This window comes from Bison bison, unplaced genomic scaffold (genome assembly GCF_000754665.1).
Source record: "Bison bison bison isolate TAMUID 2011002044 unplaced genomic scaffold, Bison_UMD1.0 scf7180017864289, whole genome shotgun sequence".
NCBI lineage: Eukaryota > Metazoa > Chordata > Mammalia > Artiodactyla > Bovidae > Bison > Bison bison.
This window is the reverse complement of record NW_011494861.1, coordinates 6,893,507-6,916,092: the sequence shown is the minus strand read 5'-3', so window position 1 is coordinate 6,916,092 and position 22,586 is coordinate 6,893,507. Positions and strand designations below refer to the sequence as shown.

Below are 22,586 nucleotides of genomic sequence, written 5' to 3'. Positions count from 1 at the left end.
AGATGACACCACCCTTATGGCAGAAAGTGAAGAGGAACTAAAAAGCCTCTTGATGAAGGTGAAAGAGGAGAGTGAAAAAGTTGGCTTAAAGCTCAACATTCAGAAAACAAAGATCATGGCATCCGGTCCCATCACTTCATGGGAAATAGATGGGGAAACAGTGGAAACAGTGTCAGACTATTTTTCTGGGCTCCAAAATCACTGCAGATGATGACTGCAGCCATGAAATTAAAAGACGCTTACTCCTTGGAAGCAAAGTTATAACCAACCTAGATGGCATATTCAAAAGCAGAGACATTACTTTGCCAACAAAGGTTCGTCTAGTCAAGGCTATGGTTTTTCCTGTGGTCATGTATGGATGTGAAAGTTGGACTGTGAAGAAGGCTGAGCGCCGAAGAATTGATGCTTTTGAACTGTGGTGCTGGAGAAGACTCTTGAGAGTCCCTTGGACTGCAAGGAGATCCAACCAGTCCATTCTGAAGGAGATCAGCCCTGGGATTTCTTTGGAAGGACTGATGCTAAAGCTGAAACTCCAGTACTTTGGCCACCTCAAGCAAAGAGTTGACTCATTGGAAAAGACTCTGATGCTGGGAGGGATTGGGGGCAGGAGGAGAAGGGGACGACAGAGGATGAGATGGGTGGATGGCATCACTGACTCGATGGACGTGAGTCTCAGTGAACTCCGGGAGTTGGTGATGGACAGGGAGGCCTGGCGTGCTGCGATCCATGGGATCACAAAGAATCGGACACGATTGAGCGACTGATCTGATCTGATCTATAAGACACTGGCTTAGATTTTAAAAGACTATGGAGAGCAGCATCCCGAGGGAGAAGACTGGTCAGGAGGACACGAGCAGTAATTCAGACCGGAGATGGCGGCCGCAGACATTCTGAGAAATGGTCAGATGAGGATGTGCTTTCTGAGGAGAGAGGATGCTAAGCTGGGAGACTGGGAAAGGGTGACTGGGAGATTCGCTGGGAGACTGGCTCCCGGCTTTCTGGCCAGAACTGGTGGAAAAACAGAGCTTGAGGTGCCGAGAGGGGGCGGACTCCAGGCCCAGCAGGCTGTGAAGGGCGCATATGACCGAGGGCGGGGGAGCATGGGAGTGGAGGTGTGACATTTGTGACGCTGTGAGGTCCCCCAGATGAGGTGTGGGGAGGGATGAGGGATGCACAGGCTGGAGCTGGAACCCTTAGCGCTGTGTGAGCATCACGGAGCCCAACAGTGGTGAAGCCAGGAGGCTGGAGCAGACCACTGTGGGGTGAGTCTCAGCAGCCAAGGGTCTGACAGTGAGGCCTCCATTTAGAGGCAACCAGCTGGGCCACCGAGGTGGGAGGATCTGGCGCAGAGAGCCCAACGCTGCCTGCCCTGCGGACCATGAGGTACATGCCACACTGTGAGCTGTGTGGCGTGTGGGTAAGCGGATGTGTGGGGCCACCCCAGGGCCTTTCAGGAGAGGGGCGGCAAGTAGGGGCAGGTGGGCACAGGAAGTTCTCTGAAGCAGAGACTTGGTCTTACTGACCGAATGTCGGGCTTCTGGACTCTACAATTGCTGACACACCCCAGACAGAAGCGAGCGCATCTCTAACGGAATTCTAAGCAAAGGCTCTTTTTTTCTTAATGCAGGTGAAGCTCAGATGAGTTACCAAGTGTGAGACAACCCTTGGCCAGAAGGACCCGAGTCCAACCTACTTGATTTTGAGGGAAACGCCCTGTGGGACTCCAATGCTGACAGCCGCCCCGAGGACACTGTGCCTGGAGATCTTCCTCTCTGCTCCGTACTCCACCACCGTCCCGAAGAATCCAGCCCTGCAAGGAGCGGACCAGTGAGCCAGCCAGGCCCCCTGCTCCTGCTCCCCCAACAACCCTAACACCACTGGCAGCCATCACCCAGGACGGAGGCCAGGCTCCCATCCCCAACTCTCTCGCCCTCCCACCACCCACGGGGAGGACTTTCAGGACGGACACCCCTGGTCAATGACCGGAGAGGAATCCGACATTAGACGCCGAGCTCCTCAGGGTGGGATGGCAGGGTAGCAAGTCCCACGGCCTCACAAGGGAGATGTGCATTAACCCTAGCAGGTGCCCGATGGCACAGACCGGGTGGACTCCCACGTCGGCCTGGCCAGCACTCACTTCAGGGACCCCTTCACTCGGGTCTGGTCGTCATCCTGGAATTTGTGCTGATAGCTGATGAGTGCGAAGGAGTGAGGGATTCCAAGCTGGGGAGGTGGAGGGAGAAAAGGCAGCTGAGACCGAGCTGAGGGGGTCGCCCCACCCGGCGGCCAAGCACTGTCGGGGGCAGGGGGCTTGTCCCACAGGGTGTGTAAAAATCCACCTGGAGCTGATCTTTACAAACTGGGAGATTTCACTTAAAAACCCAGTCTTCTGACTTCTCAGGAAAAATAAAAACTCCTGCACCCGAGCAAGCGTTCTCACAGGGCAGCAGCTGCCTCGAGCTCCTGCCCAGCCACCACGGCACCCCGAACCCGATCCTGTGGCCTTCGGCAGAAAAGACCTCTCACTTTATGAGGGGTGGAACACAGCTCCCCTGGAGCCTGAGCACAACCCTGTTTCAGCTCCTGAGGGTGGATGGATAGAACCTGCCTTTGGCCCTGCAGGCAGTGGACTTGGGGGTGGGGGGCAAGGGACTGGAGGATCCCCCGAGCTGTCCTCACCTGCAGGGCCACAGTGAAGTGGCTGGTCTTGGTGTCCCGGACGATGCTGGTGTTCATGGCTGACTGGACGCCCCAGCGCCACTGCAGGTAGCCCACCGTATTCTTGTCCAGGTTCCGGGCCAGGACAGTGGTGAGGCCCGGCCGGATGCCGCGGGACGAAAACTGCAGGGCACAGTGTGTCGTCACAAAGCTGGGGGGATACACAGAGAAAGTCCCTAGATGATATCGGGCTTGTTGCCAGGCTTGGCTGCGTCCTCTCCGCCAGTCCCCACCCTGCTCACCATCACTCCCGTGGTTTCCCAGGTGGCTCCCCACAAGGGGGCAGGAGGGTAATCTGGGGACTGTTCACTTATCCCCCTACCCCCATCCTATTCCAACTGCAGCCACAACCACAGAGGCACCCGTGTATCTGCGTTCCTAAACCAGGAGGTCAAATCCTGCTGCAAGTTAGAACCACCTGCAGGCTCCCACCCCAGGTGTGCTGACTTATTGACTTGGCATGGAAAAGCTGGCCAAGCGGTGCTAATGTGAGGCCATGTCTAAGTGCCCCTCACCCAGAGCCCGGCCCAGACCAGTGGAGTCATTTTTCTGGGGCGCAATGGGCAGGCATCAGCGTAGTTTTCAAAGCTGCAGTGTGAGGCTGATGTGCACCCACAGCCACACAGTACGACTGAAGCTGCTTGAAAAGCTAGGAAACTGTCCCTCTGCAAGGCCTGTGAAGTTCCGTTTCCAAGGGAGTCAGCCCCACCTTCTGGCTAAATAAGGGTATTTCATTTCAGTAACAAAGGGATTCACAGAACTTTACTAAAGATGAGCAAACAGCTGGTCTCCATGAGCAGCCCTCACTAGATGGATGCCTGTTTAGTTTTTCTCCTTCCTAAGCTCTTCCCCGCTGGCTCAGACAGTCGAGTCTGCCTGCAATGCAGGAGACATGGGTTCGATCTCTGAGTCAGAAAGATCCCCTGGAGAAGGAAATAGCAACCTACTCTAGTATTCTTGCCTGGAGAATCGCATGGATGGAGAAGCCTGGCAGGTTATAGTCTATGGGGTTGCAAAGAGTTGGACACAACTGAGTGACTAAGACTTTCACTTTCCTTTGGGTGTCTGTGTCTCGCTTTTGCCACTAAAATAATAATACAAGTGGTAACTGATGACATTTGCTCCTGTGCATGCAAAACTCTTCTCAAGACCAGATGAATGAGGAACCAACCCCTTGCTCTCCACAGGGCCCCCAACCCAAGCCTGCCCTCATTTATCTGACACTCCAGCCACACCAGACAGAGACCCCATTATTCCGCTCTGGCCACAGTGGGATCCGGAGTCAGGGGGAAAGCAGACAGAGGACAGATAAAAGTCACCCTGAGATGTCACGAAGCAACATTTAAAAAAATCAAAACATAAAGAATGAGATCTCTGCTTAATCAAAGTAATATGATTTCGTGTTCTTATGGAGTGTGTCCTAGAGAGAGACGAACTCTGGGGAGAGAGCAGTAAGGCAGGCACTGCCCAGGGAGACTGAGAACATCCCACAGGCTGCCTGCCAGGCTCTGGGCTGATTCCACACCCACCAACAGTCACCAGTTTGGACTTGCAAATAATTTGACCCTGAGACTCAGGCACCCATAAGATGAGATAAGAGTATTAATTAGCTAGTATTCTTTCTATAAATCTTCATGATCCCAAGTCTGATAAACCAGGCACCATGATGAAATTCAATTCCAGACCCGCAAAAGCGGCAGCATGGGTGGTGACAATCCTAAGCAGACAAGGCTAGGACAACGGTGATGTGGATACATACAACCCACCGGAAGTTCTGGTTAAAAGCCTAAAGCCCTGTGTCCATCCCAGACCCAGTGGGTCTGAGTCCCAGAGGAGAGGCCAGAGAAACCATGGGGGGGTCCCCGTGCCACGGCATCCGGTTCACCCCACGCCCTCTGCCTGGAAGTCCCGCTCATCTCTGCAAGGGGCTCTGCTCATCTCCATCAGCTTCCAGCTCCATCTGTCAAGAAGCCACGCCCTCTCTCACGACACCACTCACTCTGTGTGTCACATGGCTCTGCACACTTGCCTTTACCAGGAACTGAAGGCAGGCTCGTAGATGAACATCTGACTGGGGATGAAATACTATTTTTTCTTTTTTTAAAAAGATGCTACAATCCCTGGGTTGGGAAGATCCCCTGGAGGAGGGCATGGTAACCCACTCCAGTATTCTTGCCTGGGGAATCCCATGGACAGAAGAGCCTGGTGGGCTACAGTCCATAGGGTTGCAAAGAGTGGGACACGACTGAAGCAATTTAGCACACTCTCTAGTTGTGGTATGTGGGCTTCTCACTGCGGTGGCTTCTCTTGTCATGGAGCACAGGCTCTACAGCATGGACTTCAGTAGCTGTGGCCTGTGAGCTCAGTTGCTCCGTGGCATGTGGGATCTTCTTGGATCAGGGATTGAACCCGTCCCCTGCACTGGTGGTCAGATTCCCAAACTCTGGGCCAACAGGGAAGCCCTGCTTTTCTTTTCAGACATGTGCTCCTTTCCAGGACTCCTTCAGCTGCGTTTCAATCGCCAGATGAACGAGCTGTTTATCCTCCACCCAGTTCTTCTACCTGAGCTCACACAGGTACCCCTAATGGGGAATAAGGACACGTGTGTCCTATAAGGGACAGTCCTAGGGGTGCAACATCACTGCAAAAGCAAAGATGAAGCTGGGGTGGGGGCAGTTTAATATTCCGGCCTAACACAAAGCTACCAGAGAGACAGGTTGACAGGCCGCCTCACTCACTGCCTCACTGCTTGGTAAAGCCCCATTCCAGACCCGAAACTGTTCTCTGCAACAAAGAAATGACCCACTAGTGCATAAAGACTCAGACCAGGACCCACTTCCCTGTGAGCATGCATTCCCTCCAGGGCCTCACATCATGGTCCTCACAGCCCACGTGACCAGCAGGGGCCTTTCCCCACAGAGCAGGAACCTGAGGACCATGGAGGGCCTGGTCCCTGGCTGGGACAAGGGCAGGCCCCTCCCACCCCACTGCCCAATCCAGTGCTCTCTGCACCAAGCACACTGCCTGGACCCCGTGCCAGCGTGGCAGGGTCTGCCCGCAGTGACCGTGCAGGTCAGAGATGGTAACTCCAGATGACCTGACAAGAAAAATACACAGGCTCTGGTCTAAATACACAAAGACCACCAAAGGGCATTTATTTCGATATACTTACCATCTTGGTGTGAGATTACGGAACAGCTTCAGGCCAAATAAAGGCCCCTGCAGATCCCCAGCTCCAAATTCTAACTGTTCAAAAAAGAAAAAAAGAATTAATGGTGTTTTACCTCACAGCAGTAACCAAGGTGTCAGTAAGCACTTCTGGTTCTAATTTCTTAATTTAATTCAAAGCCACCAGCCCTTGCCAGGCCTCTAAAAGTAGGGGCAGGAAGATTCTTAGTATCTCATTCTAACCTCTGACAAAGGGAGATGACGCTGTGCACAGACCCAAAGAAGCCATGTTTCAGTGAGGTGAGTCTCCTCAAGGAGCCCCTCCCCAGACAGCGCTGCGGGCCGCTGGTCCCTGTTGCCCTAGCTGGAGCCATCCGCACACCGCCTTCTGCCGGCGGGATTGGCCCTGCCCACGCAGTGCTGGCTACTGTGCAGGTCCATCTGCTCTGCCTCACCGTCTGCAGGTCTCACAGGTGACTGGAGATGGCTCTCAGGGGTCTGACGTGAAACCCACCAGCAGCTCTGCTCTCACAGCCATGAAGTCCAGCCGATCCTGGCTGCCTCATTACTAGTCTGGGTGACTTTCAAGGCAACTCCTCTATATTAATTTGATGCGGCTCAACTTGCTTGGCAGAACTGGCTGTTTAACGACTGCTGAGCAGCGAACCAGCGCACTAAGACAGAGGTGACCCGCCTTCCGAATTGTGCAGGAGACGGGAAGGGCCTGCAGGCTTGTTCAAGGAATAGAGATGCTGAGTTTCCAGATTTCTGGAAGCTCCAGGGGAATCCTGTTGCTCTGTCCTGACTGTGAGCTGATGGCAGGCTCAGCGCGCCCCTCAGATGTGAGACACAGGTTTCTAGTGGGGACCATCAGTTGATACAAGTTTGACAGCTGCATTCTGTTATACCTGATGTGGCCACTGAGGTCATTCTGAGGGTGGGCTCGGCGGCTGACAACCCGATCTCCCGCTGGCGTGCTTACCTCTCCCCAGCCCTTCGCAGAAGTGACTCGTCTGAGCGCAAAGTTAATGGAACCCCCTCCATTCCCATTCTGGGTTGAGAGGCTTCCAGAGAGGATGGCTGTGTCTGAAGCTGTCAGGGGTGCCTAGGAAATGATATCAGCCAGTAATATAGTAATCGAAGTAACTGGAAGTGCTGAGGACAGCAGTCTGCCCAATGCGCCCTGAGTGTGAGGCCAGAAGCACAGCTGTGTCTGCAGCTCGAGTGGGCAGGATGTGGGCCTGCCGCACCCCTCTCCCACTGTGCCATTGAATGGCACCTGGCCACCACGGTCAGGTTTTGCAAAAGCTTGAACATGCAAATTCCAAAAAACTAGGACCAATGTAGGGCTAGATGCTGGTTTCCAGCGTCCCCTCAGCATCAGGCTCCATGGTGACATCACCCATGGGGACGTCCAGGACTCCCCAGTCCTGCCTGTGGCAGCACTGACTGACTGGAAGCCCCAGGAGGGGGAAAGTTTCCCTGAGTTGGGACTTCACATTCCAGGCTGATGCACTTGAGCAGAAGTGGATAAGCTGAAGGGGCAGAGACCTGCCGTAACCATCAGCAGATGGCCCAATGCTGCCATGTCCCAACGTCGGCCAGACAGATGACACTTCAGTGACCCCAGGGCTCAGCACACAGGAGCATGCGCCTTCAAATTAAGACCCATTCCTGGAATTTCCCAGAGATCTGGTTTTGCTCCTAAAATCATCATGACTTTGGCTCCCACTTCTCCTAGACCATAAGCATGGTGGTGGCCCTCCACCACCTGCTGGAGAGCCCCGGGACCCTGAAGCTAAGTGTCACCCTACCCCCTAACCCTGCACTCATGCTGCTAACATGTGGGTCAGGAAAGCAGGATAAACAAGGTTGTGACTGGAGCTATTCTTTTTTCAAGTGGCTAACTGCACCCTTTCATGAACACAGATGAGAAAACCCTGAGCAGACTGTCATTCCAGCTGTGTGTGGTGCTGCACCTCATTAACCCAAGCACCCCCCCCGAGTCCCCCTGCACTGGGGGACGTGTCTGTGGCTTTACCTCAATGGACTGTGATATGTGCATCTTGTTAATTTCAATCTGTGGAAAGCCACTTCCGGACACATCCTCGTACTCCTCCTCATAGCGATCAAAAAGGTCAGTGGCGTCGATGCCAACACTGATGGTCCCCTGTGGCAGAAAAACAAGCCGTCAGCATCAGGCCTGGGATTTGTGGGAAGAAACACAATACTACACACGCCAGAAGCCGCGGGATTCACTGGGCACGCACGACTCCACTGGCCCACAGAACATGAATGTCACAGCTCACACCAAGCAGCGGCCGAGCACCAACGTCTTCTAGAGTCAGAAAACCAGGCGTGAAGTGGGCGAGTGACTTACCGAGGACAAATGGTGGGAAATGAAATGAAACTGCCCTGCTCATGGTTTGCTATTGCTTACCTATGGATTTAACCCACAAATGCAGAAAACCACCAGAAACTAGCTACATGGGAGAAACACTCTTAATATTCAATTCCAAACACTGATATGTCACAAAGTACCTTAAATTTCTTTAAAACATAAAAAAATACCTTCAAAGACAGAAGTGCAAACCAAATTATATACAAATGGGAGATTTAGAAATTGTTCTGCCTCAAGTTATGAGAAACAGAACCCCCTATTCTCTCAGGAAACAAGCCAAAATTTTGCTGACTGATAAAAATGCTCTTTACTCAGGAAATCAGTATTTACTATTTTCTTTTACTGCCATAAGACTTTTCAAATTAGATACTTAAAAAAAAAAAGTACTTTATGTGGCTCTGTCAGGTCTTAGCTGTGGCACAAAGCATCTTTGTTGCAGTGTGCAGGCTCTCTAGTCGTGGTGTGTGGGCTTACTTGCCCTATAGCATGTGGGTCTTAGTTCCCCGACCAGAGCTCGAACCCATGTCCCCGGCACTGCAGGGTGGATTCTTAACTACTGGACCACCAGGGAAGTCCCTCAAATGGGCGGCTACCTTAGTCCAACATATAAAGACATGACTCCACACACATTTTCATTAAATTCTCTGCAGTGCATGAACAAAACTTTATTGAGGTTTAATTTACATATAATATAAACTGCTCCTGTTTGAAGTGTGCAATTTCATGAGTTTTGACAGGTGTGTACGCTTGTGAAACCACCTCCAAAATCACTATACAGAACACTTCTACCACCCCAAAAGAAGCTTAGGAGAATGTGTTTTTCTCCTGGGGAAGGGGACTTGTGAACGAAAATGTGTGAGGGAAACGCAGGAGGAGACAGTGAGTATCCATCTGCCTGTGAGGAGTGCAGTGGGAGGGAGGTGGCAGAGGAGGGGCTGGAGGCTGCCAGGCCTGGGTGGTCATGGGAGACGTCACAGGTGGGATTTATCTGGGATAACACAGTTTAACCCCGATGTTTTGGTTGGCTCAGCAATCACCCTAGATGTTTTTTAAAAAGTGATATCATCACCAACAGTATTTTCATCACCATCACTATACAGTCCATGGAATTCTCCAGGCCAGAATACTGGAGTGGGTAGCCTCTCCCTTCTCCAGGGGATCTTCCCAACCCAGAGATTGAACCCAGGTCTCTTGCACTGCAGGTGGATTCTTTACCAGCTGAGCTACCAGGGAAGCCCATTTTCATCACCAACAGGAATCAAACCTGTGTCCCCTACACTGGTTGGCAGATTCTTATCCACTGTGTCACCAGGGAAGTCCCTATAAACTGTTTTCTCAACACTGACCATCCACAGTGCTAATTCCAGCCATATGAAAATTAAAAGCCTCAGATCTGCCTTAGAAACACCAGCATCTTCAATAGTGAGTGTTCTTTAAAGAGTACGGCCAAAAGTGAGGCTGCCAGCAGCAGGGGTATTTACATACAGCTGTGGAAAAATGACTTTACATTTAGATCAAAAGGTAGTTCCTCTATGTTAATTTCACTCTCTTTTCCATGCTAAGGTTCATAAAGCACACATGAAAGATACAGCAATAGCTGTTTGTAAGTTGGTATCAGCAGAAGCTCACAACTGCTAATGCGCCAGTTTTACATCAGTGTCAACCAGACGTTTCAAACGAGAAATGACTGATTCTCTGAAGGTGAAACACCTGCTTACTGTAATCCTGTAAGCTCAAAAAGTTCCACACTGAATGTAAAATGGTGTGCTTTTGTGGTGATACTCAAATACCAATTTTGGTGAAGGTACAGCCTCCTGGTAAAAGTGCTTTAATTAAATCAAGAAACCCATGGAGCAGAAATAGTCTTAGAATTATAGTGTACACAATGCACAATTTTGTTAAAATGAGTTGTGATATTCTGCCTACGGAAAATAAAGCTAAAGTTGTCAAAATACACAAACACTTTTGTGTATTCAGAGTAACAAGATCATTTCTTGTGAAGCCTATTCTGAAGAGAAGAACTGCAGCATGTGTTAAATCTGTGTATTAGGAAAGTGTGAACCTTTGTAGAACTGCTTTTAAAAACCCTTAAATCATGCAACTTTAAAATATTTAAGAAACTGCAATCATTGAAAACTGTGTAACTAAGAATACTGTGAAATTGATCTCTTGAGGAAGGAAAAACTAAACAAATAAAATAAGAGCTCTGTTTATTGCATTTTGAAATTACAGAATGGCATTTTGGAATATATCAATTTTGGGTAGGAATTGTCTGGTGGAGCTGTCATTTTCAATTAAATTTATATTCTTTCCTGGAATGGGATGAAATTAACAAGGTTTGTCTACAGTTTTATGGCATCTCAACTTGAAGCATTCAAAAAATCATAAACAATTTATTTCAGAAATTTTGTCAAAGAAAAAAAAGTATTCTGAATGGAGGCAAAAAGACAATACCTGTGAACAATATTTACATGTTCTGAAACAAAGAAATTTAAAATTGAGAGTATTTTCGCAATTAAAAATACTATGGTTTACAGACCACAGTAACAAATTATGGTGAGGATGCAGAGAAAAGGGAACCCTACCACACTGTTGGTGGGAATGTAAACCAGTACAGCCACTGTGGAAAGGTTCCTTAAAAAACTGAAACAGAGCTACCATATGGTCCAGCAATCCCATTCCTGGGTATAGAGCCAAAGAAAATGAAAACACTGATTTGAAAGATGTAAAAGGAGATCAGCCCTGGGTGTTCTTTGGAAGGAATGATGCTAAAGCTGAAACTCCAGTACTTTGGCCACCTCATGTGAAGAGCTGACTCACTGGAAAAGACTCTGATGCTGGGAGGGATTGGGGACAGGAGGAAAAGGGGACGACAGAGGATGAGATGGCTGGATTGCATCACTGACTCGACGGACGTGAGTTTGAGTGAACTCCGGGAGCTGGTGATGGACAGGGAGGCCTGGCGTGCTGTGATGCATGGGGTCGCAAAGAGTCGGACACGACTGAGCAACTGAACTGAACTGAACTGATGTACCCCTAAGTTATATCACAGCAGCATTATTTACAAAAGACAAGGAAGCAACCTAAAGTGTCCACTGACAGAGGAACAGATGGAGAGGATGTGGTATATACATACAATGGAATACTACTCAGTCGTAAAAAAAGGACAAAGGCTTGTCACTTGCAGTATGTATGAACCTAGAGGGTATTATTTTTGAATATAAATGGAGCACAATCTATAAAGATTTTGAGTCATTATGTTGTACACTTGAAACTAAAATAATACTGTAAATCGATTATACAAAGATGCTAAGTGAAGTAAGTAAAAGAAAATATTACAGTATACAGAGAAGAATCAAATATGCCAGAAATGTCAAAATCTACTAAATAAATATGCTCCTTGTATGAACATGGTCAGCAATGTTATGAAGGGAAAAAAAAAAAAAGACTGAGAAGACATTCTTCAGAAAAACAGCAGTGACACAGTGCGGCCTTGAGAATCCCGCGTGCGGGAGCCCCAGGCTTCAGAGTCCCTCCTTGACCTCCATGGACCCAGGACTTGCCTTCGTCCAAGAGGATGCTGTGGACGGGATGGCGCAGACTCCAAGGCCAGGTCGCAAGGGACCCTGCAGCTTCATCTGGGGATATGCTTTTGAGGGGCAGTTAGCTACCCTGTAACAATGCAAGGAAGCCCGACCTAGAGCAGGGAGAGGCTGTATGTGAGAAATGGCAGGCCACCATCAGCCACCCCAGCTGTAGTTATGAGGGGCACCCGTGTGCCTCTTTTTCAACAGGACACAGCTGCCATCAGCTGTGAGCACACTCCAAGCAAGCACCATCGGGCTGAGTCTCATTAACCCACGGGTGTGTGAGAGGAGATCAAATCATTCTCACAAGCCACTGAGTTCTGGAGTGGTTTGTCATGCAGCAATATGTAACCAGAACACAAAATACCAGAGAGAGAACTTATTAAAGTATATGAGTGTGTGCCAAGAATAATGAGTCTGCTTCTGCTACTTTCTTGTAAACATCCCTTTCACTCTCAAAAATGTCCTAGTCTGGATGATGAATGGCACAGTTGCCCCGCCTACAGGTCACTGTGAGGACGCTGGCTGACCATGAAGGACATGAGCCATCAGAGCGCAGAGCAGAGCCACCTGGCCTGACCCGCCGGCTCCTCTGGCTCTGTGCTGGGGCCAGGAGGAAAGCAGGATCATGAACCACTGATTCACAAGCCACTGATTTACATATGTGGGTTTCGTCACTGGCCAACTCATTCAACTCTTGAGTTTTCAGTTTGTTCTCTCATTCTAAGTGAAAGTGGAAAGTGTTAGTCGTTCAGTCGTGTCCAACTCTTTGCAACCCCATAGACTGTAGCCTCTCAGGTTCCTCTGTCCATGGGATTCTCTGGGCAAGAACACTGCAGTGGGTAGCCATTCCCTTCTCCAGGGGACCTTCCTGACCCAGGGATCTAACCTGAGTCTCCCACATTACAGGCAGATTTTTCTTTTTTTACCATCTGAGCCACCAGGGAAGCCTCTCTTTCTTTCTAAAAGTTATTTACTTGGCTGCACCAGGTCTTAGTTGTGGCACACAAACCCTTAGCTCCAGCATGTGGGATCTTAGTTCCCTGACCAGGTATCAAACCTGGGCGCCTTGCATTGGGAACTTGGGAGTCTTAAGCACTGGACTACCAGGGCAGTCCCTCACTTGGTTCTTTAAAGAAAGGCAGTCAGGGACTTCCTGGGGGTCCACTGATTAAGACTCTGTACTCCCAATGCAGGGGGCATGGGTTTAATCCTGCTTGGGGAACTAAGATCCCATATGTCACATGATGCGGCCAAATAAATAAATAAAGACAGGCAATCACACGACATGCAAATGATGAAAATCCTTCCAATATTTATGTCTTTTACTATTTGTCTAGTTGTATTGGCTAAAACTTCCAGAATAACATCAAAGACAGTTTTCTTTCCTTTCCCAAAGAAAACCTCTGAAATGATAAACATCTGTGTTAACTCCACATTGTGTTAACTGACTCACCAGAGGGTAGAGCAGACTCTGCTGCTGCTGCTGCTAAGTCACTTCAGTCGTGTCCAACTCTGTGCGACCCCATAGATGGCAGCCCACCAGGCTCCACCATCCCTGGGATTCTCCAGGCAAGAACACTGGAGTGGGTTGCCATTTCCTTCTCCAATGCATGAAAGTGAAAAGTGAAAGTGAGGTTGCTCGGTCGTGTCCGACCCTCAGCGACGCCATGGAGTGCAGCCTACCAGGCTCCTCCGTTCATGGGATTTTCCAGGCAAGAGTACTGGAGTGTGGTGCCACTGCCTTCTCCAAGAGCAGACTCTAGAAGTTTAAAAACAGTGCTCAAGGCATCACTTTCTCTCAACTATTTTGTTGTTTCTTTAAATAAGGCCCCAATAGTCAAAAACTCCAATGAGCCAGTCACTTTTGTGATTCGACAGCCTTTGGTGCTGAAAAGTTTATGGAAAATGACCGCCCCTTCCCCTCCAAAAAAGAAAAAAATGACCCAGAGGAGTGGAGAAGTGAGGAGAACCTGAGGCTCAGGTGCCAGCCATGTCTGAGGAGCCGCCCCAGACAGGGACTGATCAGGTCACTGTGCGGCTGCAAGGACACATCCTCCTCACTTCAGAGAGTGGTCCTGATGCTTGCTTTCTGCTCTTCTTCTGTTTCCAGGAAAACGACCTTCTAAAAATTGACTGGTCACAGCACCAGAATTAGACTTCCCTATGAGTCAAACAGGGTTTCGCTGCAACTTACAATTCATTTTCACTTCCAACATAATATGCTTTTCATACAGTGGGAAGACATGACTTAGGAATGAGAGGCCGATTTGGGTTAGACTTCTTCCAACCACTAATTCAATATATGCAAGTTTATATCCTTTTATTATTAAATTGGTACTAAATCAGATTTTATCAAATGAAAAGTTTACAAAGGAAAATACTTTCAAAGAATCTTTGCTATTAAGTATGAAACACAAAACTTTTAAAGAATTTTGTTTTCTCCCTGCTACGAGCACATTTCACCTTATTTTCCTACAATAGGGTAGTCACACACTTTTCCATAAATAGCCCGGTATCAGTGCTTAAGGTTTTGTGGGCAGATGGTCTGCTCTGATGCTATAGTGCAAAACAGCCAAAGGGAATCTGTAAATGAACAAGCTTTGCTATATAACAATAAAACTGTATTTATGGACACTGAAGCCTGAGTTCCATATTATTTTTATGTATGACAAAATATTATTCTTTTGATTTCCTAAAAGCCATTGAAACAAGTAACACTTATTAGCTCCTGAGCTGGACAAAAAGAGGTAGCAGGCCACCACTGTGTGCTGACCTTTGTCCAAGGGCACCTACCTCTGCTGTCAGAGCATCAAGGACAATGACAGTGACAAGTCTCGTACAGTCTTTTCCACGCAATGATAACACTACTGAAAAACTGCCGAGAGACACCCAGCAGCTGCAGATGTTCAACTGAGAACTCTGTGACTTTTCTGAGGCTGAAAGTTTCAATCTAGAGCATGGGACAGTCACACCATGCCCCCCACCCCGGCCTCAACCAGAGCTAACAGACTCCACGGGAGCACACCCCATGGTTCCATACTATTTTCAATCAGGTCACAGTCATAAGAGTATAACACAGGTTGTCAAAAGAATCTGATTTACTTAGTTTCTCAAGTTTTGAGCTACTGAATAAAAATCACAAACTGCTAAGATTCAAAGATTTAATGAGCTAAACACAAGGGGAAGTAGCTGACTGCTACTTGTAAATACTTATTCCAATCTGTAAATTACAAACCCACTGGATCACTATCCTCCTGAATGACCAAATATCCATCCTTAAGTCAATCCCCGCCCTTTGTTCTTTAACCATTAATGAAACACTGTAAAAAATATATCTTTTTATTCTTTCATCTGTAGACTACTGCATTCTTCTATATTCTTGTCATATTCAGTCACCCATCTCAATTTCTGGGGTGGGGACATGTAAAAACACAGATTCCCAGGTAGAAGCCTGATAATCTGAATTTTTAATAGGCAAACACATTGTGATGTACATCAGTTAACTGACTAGTTTCGCTGACGTTATTCAGTTGCTCAGTTGTGTCCTGCTCTTTGCAACCTCATGGACTACAGCATTCCAGGCTTCTCTGTCCTTCACCATCTCTTAGAGTTTGCTAAAACTCATGTCCATTAAATTGATGATGCCATCTAACCACTTCATCCTCTATGTCATCCCCTTCTCCTCTTGCCCTCAACCTTTCCCATCATCAGGGTCTTTTCCACTGAGTTGGCTCTTCGCATCAGGTGGCCAAACTATTGGAGCTTCAGCATCAGCACCAGTTCTTTCAATGAATATTCAGGGTTGATGTGCTTTAGGACCGACTGGTTTGATCTTCTTGCAGTCCAAAGGACTCTCAAGAGTCTTCTCCAGCACCACAGTTCAAAAGCATCGGTGCTTAGCCTTCCTTATGGTCCAACTCTCACATCTGTACATAACTACTGGAAAAACCACAGCTTTGACTAGGTGGACCTTTGTCGGCAAAGTGATATCTCTGTTTTTCAATATGCTGTCTATGTTTGTCATAGCTTTTCTTCCAAGGAGCAAACATCTTTTAATTTAATGGCTGCAGTCCCTGTCCACAGTGATTTTGGAGCCCAAGAAAATAAACTCTGCCACTGTTTCCATTTTTTTCCCCATCTATTTTTCATGACTGGGCCACCTTATCTGCCTCCTGAGAAATGTGTATGTAGGTCAAGAAGCAACAGTAAGAACCGGACATGGAACAATGGACTGGTTCCAAATTGGGAAAGGAGTATGTCAAGGCTGTATATTGCCATTCTGCTTATTTAACTTATATGCAGAGTACATCATGCAAAATGCTGGGCTGGATGAAGCATAAGCTAGAATCAAGATTGCCAGAAGAAATACCAAAAACTTCAGATATGCAGATTACACCACCCTTATGGCAGAAAGTGAAGAACTAAAGAACCTCTTGATCAAGGTGAAAGAGGAGAGTGAAAAAGTTGGCTTAAATCTCAACATTCAAAAAACAAAGATCACGGCATCCAGTCCCATCATTTCATGGTAAATACATGGGGAAACAATGGAAATAGTGACAGACTTTATTTTCTTGGGCTCCAAAATCACGGCAGATGGTAACTGCAGCCATGAAAATAAAAGACATTTGCTCCTTGGAAGAAAAGCTATGACCATCCTAGACAGCATATCAATAAGCAAAAACATTACTTTTCTGACAAAGGTCCATCTAGTCAAAGTTATGGTTTTTCCAGTAGTCATGTGTGGATGTGAGAGTTGGACCATAAAGAAAGCTGAGCACTGAAATGGTTTTGAACTGTGGTGCTGGAGAAGACTCTTAAGAGTCCCTTGGATTGCAAAGAGATCCAACCAGTCCATCCTAAAGGAAATCAGTCCTGAATATTCATTGGAAGGACTGATGCTGAAGCTGAAACTCCAATACTTGGGCCACCTGATGTGAAGAACTCACTCACTGTAAAAGACCCTGATGCTGGGAAAGATTGAAGGCAGGAAGAGAAGGGGGACGACAGAAGATGAGATGGTTGGATGGCATCACTGAGTCGATGGACATGAATTTGAGCAAGCTCCAGGAGTTGGTGATGGACAGGGAAGCCATGTGTGCTGTAGTCCATGGGGTCGCAAAGAGTTGGACATGACTCAGCAACTGAACTGACTGATTTTCCATGAAGTGATGGGACCGGATTCGGTGATCATTGTTTTCTGAATGCTGAGTTTTAAGCTGGCTTTTTAGGTTTTCAACTCAACTTACCAGGGCTTCTAAGGAAACTCGGTCCCAACTGCAATGCTGCCCCACTACCCCGCCCTGTAGCCTTTAACCCTGACACTTAGTTTATCAGCCGGTCTCTCTGGCAGGATGCAGATGCAGCAGCTACGACCCAGGTAAAAGAGCTTTCTACACATCCCTCCAGTTGGCCACCTTGCCTCTCCCCCAAAGATCCACTTAATATCAAAGCACTTTTTTGACCTGGTCCCTTCTCCTTTGGTGACACCATCCTGGTTTGTTCACTTTCAACAGCAGCCCATTTCTGCATATGGTAAATTGCCCCTTTCTGCCACTGAGCACAACAAACATATGGGTTCAAACAGCTTTTCTTCTGCATGATTATCCTGTCAGCCAAGTCGATTCGGTTTACGACATTAGAGTCACTTCCATGGAACAGACTGAAGCTATAACCATGGACTCATTCCAAGGGCTATAATCATTAGGCATGGCAACCAAAACTAATCTTAAAAAAAAACAAAAACTTTATGAAACTACTTTGGGCTTACATGTCTTCCTTGACACATTATTTTATATTTTTTCTTCCTGATAAAGTTGAATTGTGATTTTCGGCTATTATAGAAAACCACACCGATAAGATGGCCCTTCTAAAATCAGGAAGACAAACTTACCAGGGAGTTTATGTCTACCTCTGTAACAGTGAAAGGAGAACAAATGGTCCAGGGAACCCAGAAACAATCTTCATGAAACTCTTATGTAACAGGGTCCAAAAGAAAGGAAATGATACTCTCAAAGTCAGACAATTAAGCCCATTAAACAATCTTTGACTTAACGTCCTGCTTCTTATGGGGTCTGGACAAGTTCATTAACAAGGCAGTGAAAAGTCTGACTCCCAGAACTGGCTCCTGTCCAGAGAGAGAAGATTTATGGGTATTAGCAAAAGAAAGGGATGACAGTAATCAATAAGACGTGAACATGGCAGAGAACAAGCCTATTGTATGATCTTAAGGATGGAAAGAGGAAGGCCAGGGTAGTCCCCTCAGACCCGTCACACTCAGCCCTCAAGGATGCAGATGAACCTCACCGTCTGTCTGATTATAAATCCCCTCCCCAATATCGGCTCAACGTGGAGTGCCCTGGAGACCCTGGGACCCAACAACCTAAGCTTGGCATTTTCCAGCAGGAAATGCAGATAGAGGAATTTGATCACACATAGACGGAAAGACAGGAAACAGGTGATGAAGCTAAGGATTCTGGGGTCTGAGGATATGACCTTATGCTCTGGGCCTCACGGCAAACCTCTCATTTCACACAGGGAGAAACCGAGCTAAAGCTGGAGAAGTGACTGGGTCCAGGGCCCAGAGCTGGGGGTGGAGTCCAAATCCAGAGCCCCAGTGCCAAGTGCGAGGCTCCCCAGGCTGCCCTGGCATATGTGGAGCCTGTGCGCTCGATTGGGTCCCGCCGGCGACAGGGCCAGAGGGAAGGAGGCGCCTGCTGGAGCTGGCACCACTCCCTTCTTCCCACCCCGCAGCACTGCCCACAGCACCCTCACGCAAGGCAGGACTCACAGGTGGCTAGCCACATGGAAGGCACTGCACTTCGGCCAAGGGAGCAGGGGGGTAGTATCTGTAGAGGGCCATTTCCAGAACCCAACTGACAGATTTCCTTCCAACAAACCCAGCTACTGGGGGCAATGGACCACCCAAGTGAGGCGAATGCTTTCCACATGATGCTGATCGAGATACTGAAGCAAGTTCTTCACCCAACCTCGGTATGCATACCACTTTGCACTTACAGAGCAGCCTTGTCTGTCTCTAAGAAATTAACATCGATGTCATATTTCTTCAATCATTTAACAACTTGGCATGGTGGTTAGGATAAGCATCCTTATTTTACAAACTAGAAACCTGCACAGAGGTCAAAGTGTGAGCTCTGCATCCCACATCACTGCGTCAGAGGCAGTATTTCCAAACTATGGGTTTCTCCCACTTGATCTTTTTGCCTGTTCTTGGTACATACTCCAACTGGAAAATTCCTCCCCAGTGAACTCTTGTAAAAATGGAGAAACACCCACACCAGTTTCAGAGGCAGTATAACGAACATTATCCAGTCTGCCGCTCCCCTCCCCTACAAAGCCATGGTCCCCTGTGGGGTCTGGGTGACAGACCAGTGCAAGCCCCCCGGTCATCAGAAGGGTCCTCCTCCTTCTGGTCATCTCAAAAGAGATCACCCCTCTCATTTTAGGATGAGAACATGCTAAACCTCACTGCTCATCTTGCAAAGCAAAAACACTTGGAAATGAAATAAGAGATCCAGCTCGAAACCTCTCTTCAAAATGCCGCAGAGCCAACATCTGGTTATCACTCAGTACTTCTGGTTAGGAAATATCCTTATTTATCCGGCAGCACTTTATAGAAGTAGTGAAGTATTGGGAATCGTACAATATCCCGCATACCCGTGTGGAATGGTCACAGCTGTGCTTCCTCATTCCACATAAACATGGCCTGGAGACACATCTCCATAGAAGCACAATAAATGATCACCACACACCCCCAGATGGACCATCTCATCCCAGGACACAGAGGCGTGGGTTGCTGTGACACTCTTTCCCCCTCACTGCTCTGAAAGCAGCAGAACTTTAGCCAGCAAAGCAAAGACACCACAGGAACGGCCCGCTCCTGCCAGGCACCCCTCCCCACTCCCTGACACTGACCTCCACCTGCCAACACTGACATTTACCCAGACCCCCTCTGGTGCGCTGGCTGGACCCTCGAGAAGGGAACCTGTCAGCATGGATCAGAGCACCTTGGAGATTTTCAACTGTCTGAACATCTCACAGCCCCTGACCTGGTGCAGCCCGTGTCTCAAGTCTCTGTCTTGGTTGACCCAAAGGAACTGTTCCACTGAAGCTGTCACTCACTGAAGGGTTGGGGAGAGGCCCTGGCGTTTACGAATACACCCTGCAATGTAACAGGATTCGAAGAGATGGGAGTTTTCTGAATATGTGGGCCTTTAAATGATGTAGGGTCTTAGAAAAGTTCATTTTGTACAGTGCATGTGATCAGAAACTCTGAACATCAAGCTTCCCTCATGTAAGCCAGCATTTGTTCTTCTCCTTTAGAAGATCTTCAGGCTGCCTGCCGGGCTGTCCTGGCCACACTGACAGAGCCCGCCTGCCGAGTTCTCTTATTATTAAACACTGTGGAGCAGGAACCCTGAGCCAAGTGCAGTCAGTCATTCAATACCACTGGCATCGTGAACTGACCAAGTTATCCTGTGTGTCATGGGACCGAGGTGCACACGCAGAACAATCTGCCTCTCTAACGAATCACAGGAAAGAGAGACTATAACTGGACTGAAAAGTAACTCTCAGACTCAGGCGTGTCCCTGGGTTATATGACTCGGCCTCCATCGGGGACCTGACTGACGGGTAGAAGAGGTCACTCTATGGCTGCAGAAACAGTCTGTTACCCGGTGTTCACGGCGCTGCTGTCCTGGGTGATGCACACATGGCCCCCACTTAATGCGGTTTGGAAATGGCCCATGGTCTGGGCTCTCTGGCCCTCCGTATCCTAACTGGTTTGCAAGGAACCCTGGGCCTCAGTGTGCGGGCAGGAGGCTGTCCTCTCTTGACACGGGCCTCTGGCTGGTTCTTACAGTCAAGAGCTCGGGCAGCGTGATTATAAGGATGGGTCTTCACCAGCTGGCCTGTGCCCGTACTCGGGATGTCCCCCGTTTTGCCTTCTCCCCAGGCATCACCAGCAGGCCTGCCAGTGGCCCTCCAGGCAGGTGGCACTCTGAGACCTGATAAGCGACACTCGGTTCCTCCCAATTCTCACGGCCTCACTGTAAGAGCCCGCAGCACTGACCACATCAGACCGCTGCTCCCCCCAGAACCAGCCACTGACCTTGGGGTTGGTGCGCTGCTGCAGTCTCCTCTCCTCCCTCTCGCGCTGCAGCCGCTCAAACTCTTCTCTGATCTCAGCTGGCGTTCTCCTCCTTTCCACAACCTGTGGGCAGAAGTGAGAGAAGTCAGCTGAGGACCCAGATAGTGAGGAAGACACAACAGACCCGAGTGTTAACCGTGTCCCGGTGCTCCTCTCCCCCGGGACAGTGAGAGCCCCCAGTGAGACCAGGGGACGTTCCTGTCCAACCGTGTGGGCCCCGGTAAAGCCAGGTTCGCCTTCACATCTGCTCAGTCCCCAGTCAGTGCTCTCCCTCAGCACTCCAGAGACTGAAGTGATTTTTTTTGGTCACTTGTCTCCAAGGCTGCAGGATTCTTACTGAGAAAATGTCACCTCAAGTATCACAGTTTAAATTTTCCAGTGAGGCCACCACAATGCAGGCTAAAAACAACGTCCAGAGAGGGGCGAGGCCTCCACAACAGCCCTGGCACATTTCCCTTGTGCACTGGGCCTCCACCGGGGGCACCCTTTGAGCTTCCTAGACCAACAACCTTAAGCCATGAGGTCTCAGTGTTTTAGCAGTAGGGCTCTTCCTCCTACAACCTGAAATGAACCTTAGGATGTACGATGTCGGCTATATATTGTCAGAGTATAAACAATACTCAGGTACCAATCAGCAGCCCTTGAGGACACACAAGGATGTCAGGCCTGCGAGCAGGCAAGGCCTTTCTTGCCCACCTCAGCCTTTCTTCAGTTCAGTTCAGCTCAGTTGCTTGAAGTGAAGTGAAGTGAAGTCGCTCAGTCGTGTCCGACTCTTTGCGACCCCACCAGATTCTCCAGGCAAGAATACTGGAGTGGGTTGCCATTTCCTTCTCCAGGGGATCTTCCTGACCCAGGGACTGAACCCCAGTCTCCCACATTGCAGGCAGACGCTTTAACCTCTGAGCCACCAGGGAAGCCACCTCAGCCTTTCTTCAGTTCAGTTCAGCTCAGTTGCTTAGTCCTGTTCAACTCTTTGCGACCCCATGGACTGCAGCACGCCAGGCTTCCCTGTCCATCACCAACTCCCGGAGTTTACTCAAACTCATGTCCATTGAGTTGGTGGTGATGACATCCAACCATCTCATCCTCTGTTGTCCCCTTCTCCTCCTGCCTTCAATCTTTCCTAGCTTCAGGGTCTTTTCCAATGAGTCAGTTCTTTGCATCCGGTGGCCAAAGTACTGGAGTTTCAGCTTCAGCATCAGTCTTTCCAATGAATATTCAGGACTGATTTCCTTTAGGATGGATCTCCTTGCTGTCCACGACCCTCAAGAGTCTTCTCCAACACCACAGTTCAAAAGCATCAATTCTTTGGTGCTCAGCTTTATTTATAGTCTAACTCTCACATCCACACATGACTACTGAAAAACCATAGCCTTGACAAGATGGGCCTTTGTTGGCAAAGTAATGTCTCTGCTTTTTAATATGCTGTCTAGGTTGGTGATAACTTTTCTTCCAAGGAGCAAGCGTCTTTGAATTTTATGGCTCCAGTCACCATCTGCCGTGATTTTGGAGCCCCCCAAAATCACTGTTTCTATTGCTTCCC

General features: G+C 48.6%; 1 protein-coding gene across 1 annotated transcript in view; it reads right to left on the bottom strand.

The window, feature by feature from the left end:
* DNAJC11 (DnaJ (Hsp40) homolog, subfamily C, member 11) overlaps positions 1–22,586 on the bottom strand; it is a 45,023-nt gene that overhangs the window by 11,667 nt on the left and 10,770 nt on the right. The window contains exons 3-9 of the mRNA XM_010849942.1: positions 21,005–21,106; positions 7,928–8,056; positions 6,869–6,991; positions 5,891–5,964; positions 2,680–2,869; positions 2,138–2,223; positions 1,694–1,810 (exon numbers count right to left, since the gene is read on the bottom strand). Coding sequence (XP_010848244.1) covers positions 1,694–1,810; positions 2,138–2,223; positions 2,680–2,869; positions 5,891–5,964; positions 6,869–6,991; positions 7,928–8,056; positions 21,005–21,106 — 821 coding nt within the window. The remainder of the gene's footprint in view (positions 1–1,693; positions 1,811–2,137; positions 2,224–2,679; positions 2,870–5,890; positions 5,965–6,868; positions 6,992–7,927; positions 8,057–21,004; positions 21,107–22,586) is intronic.